This window comes from Chiloscyllium plagiosum, unplaced genomic scaffold (genome assembly GCF_037043375.1).
Source record: "Chiloscyllium plagiosum isolate Xiang-an unplaced genomic scaffold, Cpla_swu_hap1 HiC_scaffold_19, whole genome shotgun sequence".
In the NCBI taxonomy this organism is placed as follows: Eukaryota; Metazoa; Chordata; class Chondrichthyes; order Orectolobiformes; family Hemiscylliidae; genus Chiloscyllium; species Chiloscyllium plagiosum.
This window is the reverse complement of record NW_028270157.1, coordinates 49,936,558-49,957,878: the sequence shown is the minus strand read 5'-3', so window position 1 is coordinate 49,957,878 and position 21,321 is coordinate 49,936,558. Positions and strand designations below refer to the sequence as shown.

At 41.6% G+C, this 21,321-nt stretch overlaps 1 protein-coding gene across 1 annotated transcript in view; it reads right to left on the bottom strand.

Moving 5' to 3' along the window:
• The window catches only part of LOC122559578 (ninjurin-2-like), a 236,536-nt gene extending 216,118 nt beyond the window's left edge, over positions 1-20,418 (bottom strand). Inside the window, exon 1 of the mRNA XM_043709286.2 lies at positions 20,020-20,418. Within this exon, the coding sequence (XP_043565221.1) occupies positions 20,020-20,055 (36 nt within the window). The 5' untranslated portion in view covers positions 20,056-20,418. The remainder of the gene's footprint in view (positions 1-20,019) is intronic.
• Between the last annotated feature and the right edge of the window lie 903 nt (positions 20,419-21,321).

Sequence of the window (21,321 nt, the reverse complement as noted above, 5' to 3'; positions counted from 1 at the left end):
GAAGTTACAGTGGGAGTGATTGACAAGAGTGTCAGTTCCAGGAGTTCAGTTTGTTCTTGGGAATGATTTGGCAGGATCCAAGGTGGGAATGATACCTCTGGTGGTTGAGAGGCCCAAGGAAGACCAAGAAACTGAAGAGTTAAAACTGAACTATCCTGGTATTTTCCCAGACTGAGTGGTAACCGGATTCCACTATCATAAGTCACAGCACAAAGTGAAAAATAAAGAGAAAGATGAAAGACTTAAGGTTCAGTTAGTGCAAACTCTGTTTGAAGTAATGGTGCAGGAAAAACCTGAACAGGCAGAGGGTCAGACAGAAGTGTTTAGTCCTGAAAGACTAAGAGACTTGTAAAAGCAAGACAAGATGATTAAAGATATATATGTGGATGCGTACTCCGAAAAGGAGGCAAGGAATATTCCGAAAGGTCATTATCTGAATAGTAGAATCCTAAGATGGAAATGGAGACCATGGCAGGTTTGTGCAGAGGGGAAATTGGCCGAAGTGCACCAGATTGTGTTGCCGGTAGCATACAGACGGGAGGTGTTAAGTGTAGCACATGAACTACCTGTAGGAGGTCACCTAGGGGTACAAAAGACTCAGGCTAAGGTACAAAAACATTTTTATTGGCCTGGAGTGCACAAGGATGTAGTTAACTTTTGTCATATGTGTCATACATGCCAAATGGTAGGTTAAGCCACAGGCGGTAATAAAACCAGCACCTTAGTTGTGAATTCCCACATTTGAAGAATCTTTCATGCAGGTTATAATGGATTGTATAGGTCCCCTCCCAAGAACTAAAAGTGGGAACCAGTACTTGTTAAACATAATGGATGAATCTACCAGGTTTCCGGAGGCAATTCCATTATGGAGTATCAAGGCAAAAAAGGTGGTAGAGGAGTTAGTAGCTTTCTTCACACAGTATGTGCTATCCAGAGAGATTCAGTTGGACCAAGGGTCAAACTTTACTGCAAGGCTGTTTAAGGAGGTCATAGATAGCTTTGGTATACAGTACTTTAAATCCAGTGTGTATCATCCTGAATCCCAGGGAGCTTTAGAAAGGTGGCATCAGACCTTGAAGACCGTGTTGACAGCATACTGTCAGGACTGCGTGAATGATTGGAATAAAGATATCCCATTCGTATTGTTTGCCATTAGAAATGCCCCAAATGAATCTACTCAGTTCAAGTTAATGTTCGGACATGACCTAAGAGGCCCTTTGAAATTAATTAATGAAAAATTGACTGGACCAAAGTCAGAGATCTCACACTTAGACTACATATCGGAGGTGAGGGAGAGACTAAATCGAATAGGTGGGTTAGCTAAACAGCATCGAAAGAGGACATGGTATAGAATGAAGCAGGTGACAGATAAAAGCTTTGAAACTCAAACGTTTTTCCAAGGGGATAACGTGTTAATACTGTTACCCGTGATAGGAGATCCCTCCAAAGCAAGATTTAGTGGTTCCTATCAAATTGAAAAGAAGTTGAGTCAGGTGAACTATCTAGTATAGATGCCAGATAGAAATGAAAAGGTATGTCATGTGAACATGTTGAAACCGTATTGTATTAGAGAGAAAGAACTGGACAAGCAGGTCTTAGTTACTGCCCTGCAGAGTGAGGAATCAAATCGATATGGTGTGGATTTTGATGTGCCTCAAAATAGATTTAAAAATGAAGAAGTCCTTGAGGACTGGGATAGGTTAGTAAGCTATCTGTCTCAGGAGCACAGAACGCAGTTGGAAGATTTGTTACAGCAGTACAAGGACATATGTAAGAATCAGATGGGGAGGACTAATGCTATTGTACATGAAGTACACGGTGGGAATACTGCTCCGATAAAACAACACCCCTATTGGCTTAATCCTTTCAAAGCCAGACAGGTCCAGATGGAAGTGGAAGCCATGCTCGACAAGGACATCATCAAACCAAGCCAGAGCGAGTGGAGTTTGCCGATCATCTTAGTTCCCAAACCAGACGGCACTCAATGATTCTGCATGGATTATTGGAAGGTCAACACCATTAGAAAATCAGACTCCTATTCATTTCACAGATTGGAGGACTGTACTGAGAAAGTTGGACAAGCCAGCTGCATTACCAAGTTGGACATAATGCGTGGTTACTGGCAGATACCTTTAACAGAGATTGCGAAAGATACTTCTGCATTTGTAACCCCAAATTGGCTATATCAGTTTAAAGTGATGTCCTTTGGAATGAACAACACACCCACCACCTTCCAAAGACTCATGACCAGAGTTGTGGCTGGGTTAACAAATTGTGCAGTCTATTTGGACGATGTAGTAATCTTTAGTAAGTCCTGGAAAGATCACATGGTTCAGTTTGCAGAGCTCTTTGAACGACTACGAGAAGCAAAACTGGTGATAAACTTAAATAAAACTGAATTCGCGAAAGCGGAGGAGATGTTCTTGGGACATAATATCAGTCATGGAAGGTTAAGCCTACAGAATGCAAAAATGAAGGCATCGAGGAATTTCCATGACCAACCTCAAAGAAAGAGGTGCTTCAATTCTTAGGACTCAGTGGCTTCAATCGGAAATTTGTTCCAAACTTCAGCAGTGTTGAGGCACCGTTAACTGACTTGCTGAAGAAGAACACAAAGTTTTGGTGGACAGAACAATGCCAGGAGGCATTCGACCATTTGAAATCAATATTAACCACCAAACCAGTTTTAGCTACACCAAACTTTTCAAAACCTTTTAAAGTCGCCATTGATGCTAATGACTTTGGAGTTGGAGCTGTACTCCTACATGAAGATGAGGTTGGGATTGAACCACCAGCTGGTTACGTTTCGAAGAAGATCAACACCCACCAAAGGAAATACTCCACAATCGAAAAGGAACTACTGAGTTGGTACTGGCCTTACAACATTTTAATGTGTATGTTCCGAACAATGTGTCGGAGGTGGTTGTGTACATGGATAACAATTCGCTTAGATTCTAAGAACACTTTAAAGACAAGAATATGAGACTATTTCGTTGGAGTCTTATGTTACAGATTTTTAATTTAAAAATCGTACATGCTGTGGATTGTGAGAATGTAACCGCAGATGCATTATCACGGATTCAGCTGATAAAGTTTAGATGAGATCTGTAGTGTCAGTGGTTAGCACTGCTGCCTCACAGCATCAGGAACCCAGGTTCAATTCCAGCCTTGGGCAACTGTCTATGTGGAGTTTGTACATTCTCCCCGTGTCTGCGTGGGTTTCCTCCGGATGCTCCGGTTTCCTCCCACAGTCCAAAGATGTGCAGGTCAGGTGAATTGGCCATTCTAAATCGCCCACAGTGTTATGTGCATTAGTCAGAGGAAAGTGGGTCTGGATGGGTTGCTCTTCGGAGGGTCGGTGTTGGCTTGTTGGGCCGAAGGGCCTGTTTCCACACTGTAGGTAATCTAATCTAATCATATATATACATACACACACTTACATATATAAACACTTATATATATATAAACAGGTATATGGGAAGAAGTTAAGGTGAACTTACATTAAAGTTGTCTGCATGTTAGGGTAATGTGTTTAAAAAAACAGAAGGAACAAATGAAGCCATCTTTTCATTATGATGATTCATTTTTTCTTCAGGGGAAGATGTTATGAAGATGTGGGTGCACTGTATCTTTAAGAAAGTTAAAAACTAGCAGAACTACCTAACAGCACCAAGTATGCTCAACAAGATATAATATAGCATGTGTTCCAGCAGTTAGTGTAGCTGGTTGCCTGGAGGCAAAAACAGATTCGAATTAGGCCAATCATTGAAATTATATCCCCAAACAATACCAAATTCTAATCAAGTTTGAATTGAGTATATTGACAATCTTTAAAACCAATGACACAATCCAATGCTTTGGGGGTATAAGACTGGGAAAATTGAACAGTTGGGATTAGAAATGCCTTGCCATCAGCATGTAGAGACTACCCAAAAAAAGCTCTCTTAAAGGTACCTTTATCAATCCGTGATGTATGAAGCATAATCCCTAAGAAGAAGAAAAGAAAACGCAGGAAGATCCAAATAGAAGATTTGACGGCTGGCTGGTTTTGAAAACTTGAATTTTTGGTAAATCTTAATCAGGGCATTTTATCAGACTATTATTATAGGAGGGAATATAAAATATAGGTTAGAGGAAGGAGTTGTAAATAGTTGTTAGTTAATTATTCTTTGTTATACTTTAAGAAATAAATGTGTTAAATTTTACTTTAAACAGCTCTTGGCCTCTCGAACTTTGACACATTACTGCACAAGATAAATCTTTTCTGTGTTGGTGGAGTAAATTAAACAGGAGGGTTTACCCCATGTCGTAACAGACCACATTGTTTTCCTACCTCCAACGTAATTAAATTCTAGCGGGAAAATACTTGAAGGTAGCCTGTCATCACTGTTGGCCACAGCTGGACTGTTAATGATAACTTAAGAACCTCATCCCACTATCACTGATATTAAGTGATATAATGATACCATGGAAGTAAATCTGTGCAGGGTAGCTTGAATGATTACAGGGAGATCCTTCTTTTGAATTCAGTGTTGATTGAAGGATAATGTATTTAGAAGGGAGCATTGGGCTCTGAGAGCCACTCCACTGTCTTTACTGCATACATCTCATCACTTCACACCGCTCCCCCCCACCACCCCACCAACCATTCCCCCAACGTCCCTTCTCCTACCATTATTCAGCCTATGACCTGAGATTTAGCGACAACACTAGATTATGGATGGGTTTCATTCTTGCAGTAGCCACCATCTCGCCAATGGCTCTGCCGCATAATAAAACTGCTGGCCCTTGTTTAACACTTAACTCTCAGATGGGCTGTACTTCCAACCGAGGGAACTTGATCTCAGAAAAGTCACACAGTTTTCCAGTTAAGTGTCTGGTTCCATCCCTAAAACAGTTGATGTGGGGCTCTCACTGGCTCTCCATCTGGTGACTAAGACGCCAATGTTCTCTGTGTTAAAAGCACCTTTCATATTAAAGTAAAAGCGCACCCAGGTACTGATGCTAAATTGCAATCAATTTGTTTAATCCAACTTGACAATATGTTACAAGTCACTAGTGTCACCTCAATAATCAGTTTCTGACTTGTTTAATCAGAAGCTTTAGTATGATCACACGGTTTGAACTATTTTATATTCTTGTCTTGAAATAAATTAGGACTTATGAGAACAAAGACCTGACTTTGTAATCCACTAGCATGTCAGAAATTGCAGTAACTTAAACTAACATGAAGTTGTGCCAGATAATCTCCCACTCCCCACCTGGGAACCAATGTCCCTTCAAAATTGAATTCTATTGAAAAGAAAACTATAATCACAAATTAATCTGCATAAGGGCAGCACAGTGGCTCAGTGGTTAGCACTGCTGCCTCACAGTGCCAGGGACTCAGGTTCAATTCCCATCTCGGGCAACTGTCTGTGGAGAGTTGCACATTCTCCCTGTGTCTGAGGGGCTTTCCTCTGGGTACTCCGGTTTCCTCCCATCGTCCAAAGATGTGCAGGTTAGGTGAATTGGCCATGCTAAATTGCCCATAGTGTTAGGTGCATTAGTCAGGGGTAAAGATAGGGGAATGGCTTTGGGTGGGATGCTCTTCGGAGGGTCGGTGTGGACCTGTTGGGCTGAAGGGCCTGTTTCCACACTGTAGGGAATCTAAACTAAAGTACTTGATGAAGTTAGCCTCTTAGTTTTGCAAAAAGAGAAATTCCTCATTTGGAGGAGACCTCCTAGACTGCTTAAATAAGTAATTGTTTTAGTTTTGCTGTGAAGAAAAAAATGCAGACACTGTTAAATGCTGTTCCTCGTGCAGAATTTTCACTTTTAATTCAGACAGAGATAGAATTATTTGTTGTTAAATGCAACAGAATGTAACTTGCAATTATGTTTTCTTTTTAAGCAACTGGGTGGTATAACAGGTTAGCACATTGACCTCTCACCACAAACACATGGATCTGAATTCAATAGAGTAGTGGAATTCTATCTTTTGCCAACTGTGAGTCATACATGAAATGTGTTTAAGCTAGTCCCAGCCTATTTCCTACCACTCACAAGTTTCATGGTAAAAGATTGATGTGGAAAATTGAAATATTCAAGGTGCAGAAAAGATGCTTTTGACATCTGTATGCATGAGTACTTTCACCATTTTGACATATTATTAGCATGAAGCTGGAGCCTTACTCCATTTCTGAAATGACAATAGGATACAGTATGATAAGGGTGTTAAGACCGAAAAGTTTCCCAATGTCCAGCATACCTTACATTAACCATAGCCATTTTCCAGTGAATCAATAATTTTTTTATGCTGTTCAAAACTCAGGATAGGTCTGCCACAGTACTTAATGTTAGTTACTGCTGCATCTAGCCATGCATTGAACTTGAGTATTTTCTTATAATAGTATACACTCTCTCCTCCCCATTTACTAACCTTATTCACCTCCATGAGACCCTGTACCTATTGTTGTTAAACAGAAGAATGAGCAAACTGTTTGAAGTCTTCTGCTGATTTGATTGTTTCAAAGTCAGAAGTCACACAACTCCATATCATTATAGTCCAACAGGTTTATTTGAAATCACAAGCTTTCAGAGCACTGCCCTTTCATCAGGTGGAGTGAGAGAGAAGTACACAGACACAGAATTTATAGGCAGAGGGATCAAGGGCGGAGAGATCCAAATATCATACAAAAGATGTGAGTGGAATGACGAATAATAAGTCTCTGCAGGTGAGACTTACTATTCGACATTCCACTCACACCTTTTGTATGATCTTTTGATCTCTCTGCCCTTGATCCCTCTGCCTATAAATTCTGTGTCTGTGTGTTTCTCTCTCACTCCACATGATGAAAGGGCAGTGCTCTGAAAGCTTGTGATTTCAAATAAACCTGTTGGACTATCACCTGGTGTTGTATGACTTCTGACTTTGTTCACCCCAATCCAACACTGGCACCTCAACATCATGATGTGATTGTTGGCCAGTTTATTGCTGGAACAGCACAGCAGGTCAGGCAGCATCCAGGGAACAGGAGATTCGACGTTTCGGGCACAGGCCCTTCTTCAGGAATTAATAAAGTTTCAACTTTGATCTCCAGCATCTGCAGACCTCACTTTCTCCTCCAGTTTCTGGAGAAACCAACCAGAGATTCTCTGCCATTCTTCTTCTGATGAAGGACATGCTTTCTACCCCTTCCTATAACATGCTCAGTATTGGGAAATCCAACATGAGTGGGGCCGAAAACCCATCTGTCAACTCTAAGGCAAAGCACCATTATTCCAGTGTTGATGTTCCAATATGCAAGCCATTGTTTGTAGTATCACCTATGTTCTTTCTGAAAGGTAGAAAACAACTATGTTGTTTGTTAAGAATCATAGTTGAAAAATGTCGTTCTGGAAAAAACACAGCAGGCCAGGCAGCATCTGAGGAGCAGGAGAATCGACATTTCGGGCATAAGCCCTTCTTCACAGTTGTGTATAAGCCTATATAACAATTCTGGAAGTAACCACATTCACATTAATGAATGTTCAGGTAGACAGAGTGAAGAAGAGGGAGCACTTTGTACATGAAATAAAACAAAAAGTTTGCTGGTTTCATTTGTAAAATGAAAACATTATACTGATACTCTGCAGAGAAAGCATTGTTTAAAGGATGCACTGAAAAGATAAAATCTGTTTTGCAAAACTGCAATTTTTGTTAGGTGAGTTCATGAAGACTTTTGCAAAATCTTCAAAAGCAGCAATGCTTCTGAGTTGTGTTCTATTCAGAATGCTGTCAGCAGTAGCATGATTAAGTAAATAAGGCATCCAATGCTAGAGTCTCTGTCTCCTCTTTCCTCATCTGTCCATCTAACTTTTGTAGTTCGAACAAGACCTATTTGTTTTTGTACTGAACACTAACGCTTTAACGCCGAATACTTTGCAGTGAAAAAAGAAAACCAATAGTTCTAACAAAATTGGATTCCATTTAATGTGATGGTTGCAGAGAATTTATCCTGTTTCAGACCATTAGAACCTCAAAAGTATGGATCTTAATTGAATTTACTTGCTACTCCAGAATAATTATGTTCAAAAGTGATTTTTTTTTGCATTGGCAAAAGGTGGACAAAACACAATCCAGTTTCAGATCTAAATATCTCCACTCCAGATCCCTGAGCGAAAGGGGAAGGACTCTCGTGTAGATAGCCCTCTACTGGGGTCCCCACTGCCTGGTGGCAAATGGGCAAGCTAAGGCGTGTCTGGGCCCTATTCCACTTTCATATCTACCTAGTTAATTAATCAATTAATTAACCTCAATCTCCTGCTTAACTACTTGCTATATTTCCACATTCTACAAAGTCTTGCCTTCTCTGCACTTTACACAATTACTACCACAGTCTATGGTCAGATGAAGGATAATATAAAATTAATTAAAAGGTTTTAACTATCTGAACTGTTAATTCATCTTGTTTTTGTTTAATCTTACATCTTAATAAATATTAATAACTCATTTAGTTTCATCTGACTTATTGTGGATTTTTGATTATCAGCAAGATTGGGCTTATATAGGGCTTAAGTGCATTACTTCCATTGTAGTATCTCATAATTAGAGAGTTCATTGCTAACCCAAAGATCTGCTCTCCAAGTTATTTGGTACTCATTAAAGATCTGCTCACAGAAAATTTGCACATCTGTGGAAGCTGACTTTACATTGATCAGAGTTGAGAGCGTGGAGTTGGAAAAGCACAGCCAGTCAGGCAGCATTAAAGGAGCAGGAGAATCGATGTTTTGGGCATTAGCCTTTCATCAGGAATGAGGCTTGTGGGCCAAGGGGGCTGAGAGATAAATGGGAGGATTGTGGAGCCGGGGGAAGGTAGCTGAGAGTATATTCGGTAGATGAAAGTGGGGTTGAAGGTGATAGATTGGAGAGGAGGGTGGAGCAGATAGATGGGAAGTGGGAGGGATAGGTAGGGCAGGTGAAGGGGGCAGTTCAAAGTTGTAAGGTTGGATCTGGAATATGGTGGGGAGAAGGGAAAGGAGGAAACTGGTGAAATACACATTGATCCCATGTGGTTGGAGTGTGCCAACGTGGAAGATGAGGTGTTCTTTCTCCAGGCAGCAGTTGGTAGGGGTCTGGTGATGGAGGAGGATGCATGTCCTTGGGGGAATGGGAGGGGGAGTTAATGTGTTCGGCCATGAGGCAGTGGTGTTGTTTCATGTGTGTGTCCCGGAGATGTTCTCTGAAGTGTTCCACAAGTAGGCATCCTGTCTCCCCAATATAGAGGAGACCGCATTGGGAGCAACGGGTACAGTCAAAGATGTGTGTAGAAATGCTGGTAAATTTCTGGTGGATGTGGAAGGCTCCTCTGGGGCCTTGGATGGAGGTGAGGAGGGGGAGGTGTGGGCGCAGGGTTTGCAATCCTTGCAGTGGCAGGGGAAAGTGCCAGGAGGGGAGGGTGGGTTGGTTAAGGGGGTTGGGGGGGGGGGGGGGCGCGTTGAGCATGGACCTGACAAGAGAGTTGCAGAGGAAATGGTCTTTACACAAAGCAGATAGGAGTGGGGAGGAAAATATATCACTGATGGTGGGGTATGTTTGTAAGTGGCAGAAATGGCGGAGGATAATGCAATGTATCCGGAGGTTGGTGAGGTGGAAGGTGAGAACAAGGGGGTTCTGTTCTTGTTGCAGATGGAGGGGTGGGGTTCGAGGATGAAGGTGCGGGAAGTGGATGAGATGCGCTGGAGGGCATCATCGACCACGAGGGAGAGGAAATTGCAGTCTTTGAAGAAGAGGTGATATGGTGTGTTCTGTGGTGGAAGTGGTCCTCCTGGAAGCAGAAGCAGCAAATGCAGAGGAATTGGGAATAAGGGATAGCATTTTTACAGGGGGGCAGGGTTGGAGGAGGGGTAGTCTAGGTAGCTGTGGGAGTTGGTGGGTTTGTAGAATATGTCTGCGTTGAGTCAGTCACCATTGATGGACATGGAAAGTCCAGGAATCAGAGGGAGTGGAAGGATTCAAAGGAGAAATTATTGAAGGTAAGGACCAGTTCAGCTGAACAAATGAGAGTGTCAGGTGGGGACAACGGAGAGGAAGAAACGAAGGGCTTGGAGGCCTCTGTCATGGCAGATTGATGTGTAAAGGGACTAGATGTCCATGGTGAAGATGAGGCTTTGGGGGCCAGGGATACGAAAGCCCTGGAGGAGGTGCAGGGCATGCATAGTGTTCCAAATGTAGGTGGGGAGTTCCTGGATGAGGGGGGAGAGGACGGTGTCAAGGTATGTGGAGATGAGTTTGGAACTCGGAACTCCCCACCTACCTTCGGGACACCACCCACGCTCTCCCCATCCCTATCTGCATTCTGTAAAGATCATTCTCTCCACGACTCTCTTGTCTGGCCCACGCTCCCCACCAACCCACTCTTCCCTCCCCACACCTCCCCCTCACCTCTGTCCAAGGCCCCAAAGGAGCTTTCCACATCTGTCAGAGATTTACCTGCATTTCCACACACATCATTTACTGTATCGATTGCTCCTGATGAGGTCTCGTCTATACTGGGGAGATAGGACACCTACTTGTGGAACGTTTCAGAGAACACACAAGAAGCAACCCCTCAACCCAATGGCCGAACGCTTTAACTCCCCCTCCCACTCCCCCAAGACCTGCAGGTTCTGTGCCTCCTCCATTGCCAAACCTTACCACCACTGCCTGGAGGAAGAACGTCTTATCTTCTGCCTTGAGACCCTACCACCACATGGGATTATTGTGGATTTCACCAGTTTCCTCATTTCCCCTCCTCCCACTGTATCCTAGATCCAACCTTCCAACTCGGCACTGCCCTCTTGACCTATCCTACCTGCCCATCTCCCTTCCCCCCTATCTGCTCTATCCTCCTCTCTGACCTATCACCTTCACTCCTACCTATGTCTACCTAACGCACTCTCAGGTAACTTCCCCCCAACCCCACCCCCTCCCATCTATCTCTCAGCCCCCTTCCCACAAGCCTCATTCCTGATGAAGGGCTTATGCCCGAAATGTCGATTCTCCGGCTCCTCAGATGCTGCCTGACCGGCTGTGCTTTTCCAGCACCACACTCTCGACTCTGATCTCCAGCATGTGCAGTCCCTCACTTTCTCCCCCTTTCCATTGTCAGTCTGTATCACACAGTATTTAAATTATATATCAGAATTTATAGTCAATTTAAAGTTTCATGTTCTAGAGCATTCATAAAGCTTATTCATAGACTGCTCCCATTTATTATCTTCTCCACTGAAAGTGGGAAAAAGCAATGTTTTCACCCATTTGTTAGTCTGTTTGACTGTAAACAATCTATTAATAAAACTAATGGACAGAATTCAACAAAATGCTGTACATAGATCGATTATCCCAAGGAAGAACTGATTAGTTTTGGCAACAATGTGGACCTAAATACTGGAACTCTTTAAAGCATCAGTTCACATTAGGTGAATTGAGTTTGTTTTAAGAATGTCATGTATTGTTCTATTTAAATGTTGTGGATTGTCTCAACTGCTGTGGTAGAATCTGTCACACCTATCAAAATGTTATCAGAGTTTTCAGCGCAAGTTGTTGGAGATGGATTAGCCAGAATCCTCCTCAGTGAGATGGAAACTTTTAATAAAAATGCCACGTGTTGGTATAGCGTTTAGTTAACACAGTCGACTGAGTGCCCTCTTCACCTATATCATTAATTTAAATGTTGAAAAATTGCCTGTAATGTTTCAGAAAGGTGAATAAACAAAAGACAAGCCTTGTACAAGATCAAGAAGCAATGACAAAAATTGGTCAAACAAATGGATTTTTTAAAAGCCTTTGAAGAGAGAAGTTGGGAAATAGAAAGGTGAAAAATTTGCATAAGGTGATACAAGAGTTGACTTAATTATTCGAGGGGACTACTCAGCTAACCTGTCAGGTTTGCCAGTCAGCTACAAGATTGAGGGCTGGGTAACGCATTCAACAGTACTCTGCATTCACTTGACCGAGGAAACTAGTACCAGGAAGAGGGAGCTCAGCAGCAAGCTATCCACATGCTCTTGGTTCCAACACTCACTGCTTCAACCTCATAATTCCAAACCTAACCACATTCACCTCTCTTCAATGATCCATGTGTGATCCTAGTGAGGAGGTCACTGTAATACCTCCAGTTGTTATCACTTCCAGTGATATTGCTGGTACTGGAAATTTGCCAACATCTGATTGGTCAGCAGCTCTCATGGGTGGAACTTTTGCTGAACTGGGGGCTCAATTACAGAGGAGAAATGTAACTCCCATTAAGTACGTTTTTGGAATATACAAGCATCAGGCCTCCAAGAGGAAAGTGATGCTGGGCTCTCAACATTTCTCCAGCCAGTGCAAGAGACCCCCTCAAATACATTAATTTCCAGCCCATGTTTCAATCAGGTAAATATCTCAAAAATTGGAGTTTGTAATTGTGTTATGACAAGTGCCTCACGCCAACCTCCCCACCCCCACATAACTGCCCCCCAAATACCTCCATCTCCCTTAATTTTCACAGTGAGATTGCAAAACAAAATTTGAAATATTATAATTGTCATTCATAGTCATTTTTATATATCTCTGTTTTATTGACATCGTGACATTCCAAATATCAACACATTGTCCACATTAACATTTGGGTAAACAGAAAAGATTACTTAATTGGTGACATATTGGGAAGTGTGGATGTAAAAGGGATCTGGTTTTGTTTGTACACCAATCAAGATAGTAGACAGGTAGGTGCACCAATCAATTAAGAAGACAAACAGTATATTGGCCTTCGTTGCAACAGTATTTGAAATCAGAAGTTGGCAGTTATAAAGAGCCTTGGTGAGACCACATCCAGAGTACTGCATGTAATTTGGGTCTCCCTACCTTGAAAAGGATTTACTTCTCAGAGTGAAGCGGTGATACTGGGAATGACAGAACTGTCCTATGAGGAGAGATTGGTTTGACTGGGCCTGTATTCACTAAAATCTGGAAGAATGAGAGGGGATCTGATTAAAAAGTATACAATTCTTTCAGAACTGGAGTGTTTGGCTGCAGAAAGAACGTTTTCCCTGGCTATGAAATCTGGACCAGACGAAACAGTCTCAGGAAACTGGCTCGACCATTGAGGACTGAAATGAGGAAATATTTCAAAGCATGGTGAACTTGTGAAAATCTCTACCATGGGAGCCTGTGGAGGCCAAGTCATTGGATATATTCAAGAAAAAGATTGCTAAATTTCTAGATTTTAAAGGTATCAAGGGTAATGGGAGGAAGGAGGAATATGGCAAAGAGATACATGATTAGCCATGGTCCGAATGAATGACAAAGCAGGCTCAAAGAGTTAAATGGACTACTCCTAGTTTCCACGTTTGTAGGTTTCTATGCAACGTGAGGCAGAATTATGTGGCCATGTGACAGGAGTAGTTAACTCAAATCAATCTACTTATAGGATAGTCACACCCTTATAACATGCATAATTTTGGAACTAATAAAATTCCACTCCCTCAAACAAAAGGAAGACAAAACATCCACATTATTAAAGCATTTAGGGAGAGATTCCAATCCAGCAGACAAACATAAAGCTAAAAACAACAATATGCAAAGATTACATCAAGTGGTAGAAACACCCTTCATAAAGACTGCATTATCATCAGGTGAATCAGTGTATTGGAAATATATTCATATTAGAAATGCAGCTTTTGAGTTCCAGATATTTTTCCGACTGCTAAATGTTTTGATGTTTTTGTTGTCAGTGAAGTTGATACCTTCCCCAGAGTTTAGGATTTTATACAAGGGGTAGTGACCGCAAAATAACTTCATTAGTTAGTACAAATATGAGCAGAGACATTTCAGCTGTTTAGTTTGTTGATAATCAACATGCACAAGCAACCTGTGTCACCTTATCCTCACCTCTAATTTCCAAGTCACTTTGCCTGAATGAATACTTTAATTTGGTGAAGCATCACATGTCTGGCAACACAATTAAATCTTATTTATATTCAGTTTGGTGCCACTGTCAGTAGCAAATTATTAATAGTATGAAAATTGCATTCATTGCTTATTTTCAATTAACTTAATCAACACCAACCACTTCAACCACCAAATTTACATGTTTTGAATGAACTGCTTCTGAGATTTTTCCCCGAAAACCAATTCCTTTCACATTTTAAAACAGATTATCATCTGTGGCCAATTTTATTTTAAGAATTACACAGTTTGTTTTTTTACAGAATATAGTTTGTTATTGATTGAAAATGGAATAGATCCCAGGTGAGCCAATCAACATCTTGAACAATGGAATGTGGTGGTTAGCATCAATAATCGGGAAGTAATTTCTTTAGATGACAAAAGATTAAATCTCCAAAAGAACTGATTATGGGGGCAATAATTGGCCCATGGAGAATGTCAGGGTCAAACTGGACACAGTCTTTTAGAACCATATTTAGGCCAAGAGAGCTCTCATATCTTTCTAACCCTCCTTTCTCAACAGTAAATTTCTAATGAAGTGTAATCTTGTGGCAAATAAAACATGTGCTGACAGGTCCCTGTCATATTTTAGATCCCCAGTCATTTATAATAATATTTATTCACCCATGTACATAATCTAGTGGGGTTGATTTTCTGTAAAAAGAGGCGATAATTAAAATAGCAGTTAAGGAAATAATAACAATAAGGAAAGACCCCAGTTTATACAATTCTGTCACTGAGTACATTGGCAAGCTATTCATAGGCAGCACATCTTATTGCAAAGGCACATGCATGAAGACCTGGATTAAGGTGTTGCTGCCAATAAACCAGATACCTGTAATCCTGCCATTACACTTGAAAGGAAAGTCAAAAAAGTCAGAGATTGGGGTTACAGCTTTTCAAAGACTTTACCCAAATAACACTTGCTCATATTTAAAGGGCTTGATGTCCACAATAACTATGTTCCCAAGAAACAGTCACCTCACATCTCAAAACTGAGGGCCACTCTTTCAGGGTCCACATAAGAGGATCATGGTCATACAATTGCACATTCCATGTTATTCATTCATGACACCTACTGACTTGTGATGGTACAAACTCACACTTGTCAGATGTTGAATAATCAAACCTGTCAGTGTGAGGTTTCCATTAGTGGATATGACTCCAAGATGACAAGCAAAGACAGAAGTTTATGGCAACAGGATCCAGTTCGACAGACGTGATAATTTGATATCCAAATTAGGTGAGTCCATAATGTTCTATAGCATCATTGAGTATTTGGCACCCATGACTAGGATTCTTTCCACATTACTTCAGTAAAGCCTGCAAGTTGTTCTAAAATCCTGGAAAGAAATGACTGTTGGTTCAATAAATTGGGCAGCTTATTGGAAGAACACAAATTATTGGGTTGAACTTATGTAGCAGAGTTGTATCATTATACAGATGTAGATTTCTGTGGACAACCTGTCAAAATATGGATTATTATTAAGCTTTATTAAGCCAAAGTACTTTCTCAATTAAAAATTGTTGATTATAATAACAACTTCCATTTTACTTATTTCATGGAAAAGTCCTGTTCAAACACGAGGTGTCAAACCATGTATTGTGAGAAAAAGCCTCTTATGAACTGTCATCTAAAGGTGTTGCATATAGGAATTTGTGTTAATAATTGGCAAGTATCTCTCTGAACCCCTACTTTAACAGAAAAAGCAAGCCATAAGTTGGATTTTTTTTTAAATGGTTAATTGAAATCCGACAATAATATATTATATATGTGTGTATATAACAAACCTGAGTTTTTCAAATGATCATGGGACAGCAGTATTAAACTGGTAGTCCTTCCAGCTTCAGTATATCAGATGATCATGTAATAGTGCTTGCATTGTATCTGATCTTGCACAACAGTTAAGGATAAATAATTGGATTTTAAAGCTTAAAACTTGGATTCTGGACCCAAAGTTTAATCACATTTTTGGTAAGCAGATAGAACAGGAGAGTATTTGTCCTTCATGACATGTGTTTTCAGGCTAGATAATTTCATATTTGAGACAGCAACAGAAAAAGTAGTCCATGTAGCATATGAAGATGTTCCTGCAATGCAGGGACACCTCACCTGACTTAATGGGATTTGTTATTTGCATTCCTCCTGGGTGAAAGAAAAGAAATCCTTTTGAATTACTATCCAAAAATATGCTGGCTTTTTCTCATCCAGAAACTATTACCAATTTATGAAACAATATAATAAAAGGACTGACACTGATTATGTAATAGGCTACACATAGCAATTCAAAGACCTACCATAAAAGTGTGATTTTGGGTGGACATCATTGTCACAGCTACTTCTAGTATCCTTAAGCAAAAAAAAACACTACAATGTTTCATACTCACAGACATAGAGTCATAGAGATGTACAGCATGGAAATAGACCCTTCGGTCCAAACTGTCCATGCTGACCAGATATCGCAACCCAATCTAGTCCCACCTGCCAGCACCCGGCCCATATCCCTCCAAACCCTTCCTATTCATATACCCATCCAAATGCCTCTTAAATGTTGCAATTGTACCAGCCTCCACCACATCCTCTGGCAGCTCATTCCATACACGTACCACCCTCTGCGTGAAAACGTTGCCCCTTAGGTCTCTTTTATATCTTCCCCCTCTCACCCTAAACCTATGCCCTCTAGTTCTGGACTCCCCAACCCCAGGGAAAAGACTTTGCCTTTTTATCCTATCCATGCCCCTCATAATTTTGTAAACCACTATAAGGTCACCCTCAGCCTCCAACGCTCCATGGGTAAACAGCTCCAGCCTGTTCAGCCTCTCCCTATAGCTCAGATCCTCCAACCCTGGCAACATCCTTGTAAATCTTTTCTGAACTGTTTCAAGTTTCACAACATCTTTCCGATAGGAAGGAGACCAAAATTGCACGCAATATTCCAACAGTGGCCTAAACAGTGTCCTGTACAGCCGCAACATGACCTCCCAACTCCTATTCTCAATACTCTGACCAATAAAGGAAAGCATACCAAACACCTCCTTCACTATCCTATCTACCTGTGACTCCACTTTCAAGGAGCTATGACCCTGCACTCCAAGGTCTCTTTGTTCAGCAACACTCCCGAGGACCTTACCATTAAGTATATAAGTCCTGCTAAGATTTGCTTTCCCAAAATGCAGCACCTCGCATTTATCTGAATTAAACTCCATCTGCCACTTCTCAGCCCAGTAGCCCACCAGGTTCAGATCCTGTTGTAATCTGAGATAACCCTCTTCGCTGTCCACTACACCTCCAATTTTAGTGTCATCTGCAAACTTACTAACTGCACCTCTGATGCTCGCATCCAAATCATTTATGTAAATGACAAAAAGTAGAGGACCCAGCACCGATTCTTGCGGCACTCCACTGGTCACAGGCCTCCAGTCTGAAAAACAACCCTCCACCACCACCCTCTGTCTTCTACCTTTGAGCCAGTTCTGAATCCAAATGGCTCGTTCTCCCTGTATTCCAGGAGATCTAACCTTGCTAATCAGTCTCCCATGGGGAACCTTGTTGAACGCCTTACTGAAGTCCATACAGATCACATCTGCTGCTCTGCCCTCATCAACCTTCTTTGTTACTTCATCAAAAAACTCAATCAAGTTTGTGAGACATGATTTCCCACGCACAAAGCCATGTTGACTATCCTTGATCAGTCCTTGCCTTTCCAAATACATGTACATTCTGTCCCTCAGGATTCCCTCCAACAACTTGCCTACCACTGAGGTCAGGCTCACTGGTCTATAGTTCCCTGGCTTGTCCTTACCACCCTTCTTAAACAGTGGCACCACATTTGCCAACCTCCAGTCTTCCAGCACCTCACCTGTGACTATCGATGATACAAATATCTCAGCAAGAGGCCCAGCAATCACTTCTCTAGCTTCCCACAGAGTTCTCAGGTACACCTGATCAGGTCCTGGGGATTTATCCACCTTTAACCATTTCAAGACATCCAGCACTTCCTCCTCTGTAATCTGGACATTTTGCAAGATGTCACCATCTATTTCCCGATGTGGAAGAAAAATGGCTATTATGCTAAAGGATTGATAGGAAGTAAGTGTAAGCTTAATCAAAAATGTTTGTGTAAAGGAAGGTCTTTAAAAAAAGAAGATAAAGGAAGGATTCAAACAAGAGGTTGTGCAATATTGTCATCTGAGAATTGCGAAGAGAAAGGCGATCTGTGAATATTGGTTAGCAGGCGGTGGCAGGTGCGGTGGCATAAATGGTTTAATTTTAACCATTGAAGCAACAACATTGGCAAGCAATGTCATTGACAAGGGTTGTTAGCTTACATTAAAATAAGTCATTCTCATCATTTGAGGTAGTCTTGGTTTTCATCATTACTCTATGTGTATAGTATGCTGTGAAAGGAACTTTGAGAATTCATCTCTCCTGATTTCTGACTTTATTATTTTCTAAACATTTAAAGCAATTCATAAGTAATGTAAGTTTGAGAGTGTTATTTTGGAATTCTGCATTGCTAAACTTTGCTTTTGTATTTTTGCATAAATAAATCTGCAGAATATTTTTTAGAGGTGTTTTGGTCCTTTCTTCTATTATGTTGGCAATCTTATGTATTCTTCATTAAATAATTTGTTGGCGTAGATCTGTGCCAACACCTATCATGGCAATGTATGAACGCAGAGGTTTCGCTCATAAAATATTAAAGTTTGCTTCAGGATAGTTCAATCTTGTCCTAAGAAGAAAGTAGAGATTCAGAAATTTATTGATGCGCGGCCGCCTAACTTACTGCATGGTTCCCTTGTACAGCCGTTGGGAACGTTCTACTTTCAGTATCAACATCACAGTTAAATTCAAATCTCCGCCAAAAGCTTCACAGAACGATGGCACAGAGAAAATACGCATCGCAAATATGGCAACGTGGCCACGCCAGCAACAACCCCAGAGCCAATGAGTCCCCAATGTGTTTTGTTTGGCTCTGGTGCACGGCCGAGTTCTCTTAAATCCAGGTCTCAGACTGATATAGAAAGTGTGATGGTGAACGATACCTCACAGGCAGGATCAATGCGTACAAACCCAAAGACAGCGCTTTAATTCAGTATTGAACAAACATTAATCATGTTTCGTATGATTGACATGACGAATCGTGTATGCGAAAACAAATCTCAGGCAACGGTACACACTTCAAACGCCCGTTTATCTTCTCTGTTCTATCGTTATTCAGATATGCGAGTCCCTCCTGTTTGGTAGGAAAAAGGAAGAAGCGTTTCGTCTGAATCTCCCTTCTGGTACTGTAACTGGTTAGAGGGGCACCGAGTACAAACGTTTTGAAAGTGAATCGTGCGCCTGCTCACAATGAAAATGATAACAACTATAAGTTGTAACGCGGGATAATTACAAAGCTTTAATTCCCAACTCATTTGGAATTTAATCTCAAATTCAAATCGATTTAGTCACATTTCGACATTGTGGCAAATTCCCACGCCTGAACTAAAGACACTGATGGATAGCACATGACAGGTTAAAACCCAACGTGCCCAAACTATTCGGGACATGCCTAAAAATGCTGTCATTGTTTGTCAGGCTGTTCTTTTGGTTAACGGTGAGAAAAGTGCAGCTAAATGTTGTCAGACGCAAGCAAAACGGGGCGCGGCGAAGTGCAAATGTAAACGTTTGTTAACATTGCCCGTTCGTCTGCCGAGGTTATTTAACAGGGGGGAAAAACATCATAATCACCTTTGATAGCCCTCATTAAAAAAGCTGCTTCAACAGTCTTTCTACATGCTGGTAACAAATAAATGATTGAGATAAGGGAGGGGGAGGGGTTGAAATTATTGCCACGTCGCCAGGAAAGTGAGCAGAGTGGTCGTTCGCCCTCTCTCCCAGTATGAACACCACCATCCCCCTGATCTTCCTCAGACCTGGGAGGCTGGCGGGCGGGCACTCCCTTGTCGAGATCTCGGAAAATGGTGGAGGTCTGCAAATTACACAACGGAGACTATCACATCTGTGAGAGTTTCAACAGCTGCAGGAGATGGATGGAAGGGACAAATGAGTACATGAATGAAGTGCGTGCCGAGCGGTTACTCACTGTGCGCTCATGGGACCCAAGCGTCGAGGTGCTCATTGTTTCTTTCAGACGTTTTCTCCCCCCACCCTCTTTTATCCCCTTCTTCTGCTCGGTTAGCGGGCCCGGCAGTGAATTCCGTTAAATATATCTGCCCTTCGAGGCAGTGGACCAGCGACTGAACAAGTGTCTTTGTGATTGATGCAATGGAATCCAATGTCAACAGAGGGCGATTCTCCGGAGGAAAGAGGAGGGGGTTTACTCAGTAATAAATATAGCTTTTTATTTAAACTGAAGGTTCGATGAATAAATGCCTTTTTGACATAAATCTAAGTTCACAATTCCACGATTAATTCTCGTGTAATTAATAATCAGTGCATTAGAAACAGCTCAGCCCAACTCTGTAAAAAAAAGAATTTAATCTTGTATGTGTACAATTGAGTTATTATTAGTTCTATTCCAATAAAGTGGGCACGCTTTAAAAAATTCAGCTGCTGGCATCTCTCAACCCCATGCACATATTCGCTTTCAGAATGATTGCGTTTAATTTAAAATAGTTAGAAGTATAGAATCCCTGCAGTGTGCAAGCAGGCCATTCGCCCATCGAATCCACAGTGACCCTCAGAGGAGCATCCCACCCAGACCCACCCTAACCCTGCAACCCCACATTCCCCATGGCCAATCCACCTAACTTGCACATTTTTGGACTGTGGGAGGAAGCTGGAGCAAATTCCACACAGACAATTAGAGTCATAGAGATGTACAGCATGGAAATAGACCCTTCGGTCCAACCCGTCCATGCCGACCAGATATCCCAACCCAATCTAGTCTCATCTGCCAGCACCCGGCCCATATCTCTCTAAACCCTTCCTATGCATATACCCATCCAAATGCCTCTTAAATGTTCCAATTGTACCAACCTCCACCACTTCCTCTGGCAGCTCATTCCATACACGTACCACCCTCTGTGTGAAAACATTGCCCCATAAGTCTCTTTTATATCTTTCCCTCTCACCCTAAACCTATGCCCTCTAGTTCTGGACTCCCCCACCCCAGGGAAAATACTTTGTCTATTTATCTTATCCATGACCCTCATAATTTTGTAAACCTCTATAAGGTCACTCCTCAGCCTCCGACACTCCAGGGAAAACAGCCCCAGCATGTTCAGCCTCTCCCTGCAGCTCAACTCCTCCAACCCTGGCAACGCCCTTATAAATCTTTTCTGAACCCTTTCAAGTTTCACAACATCTTTCCGATAGGAAGGAGACCAGAATTGCACACAATATTCCAAAAGTGGTCTAACCAATGTCCTGTACAGCCACAACA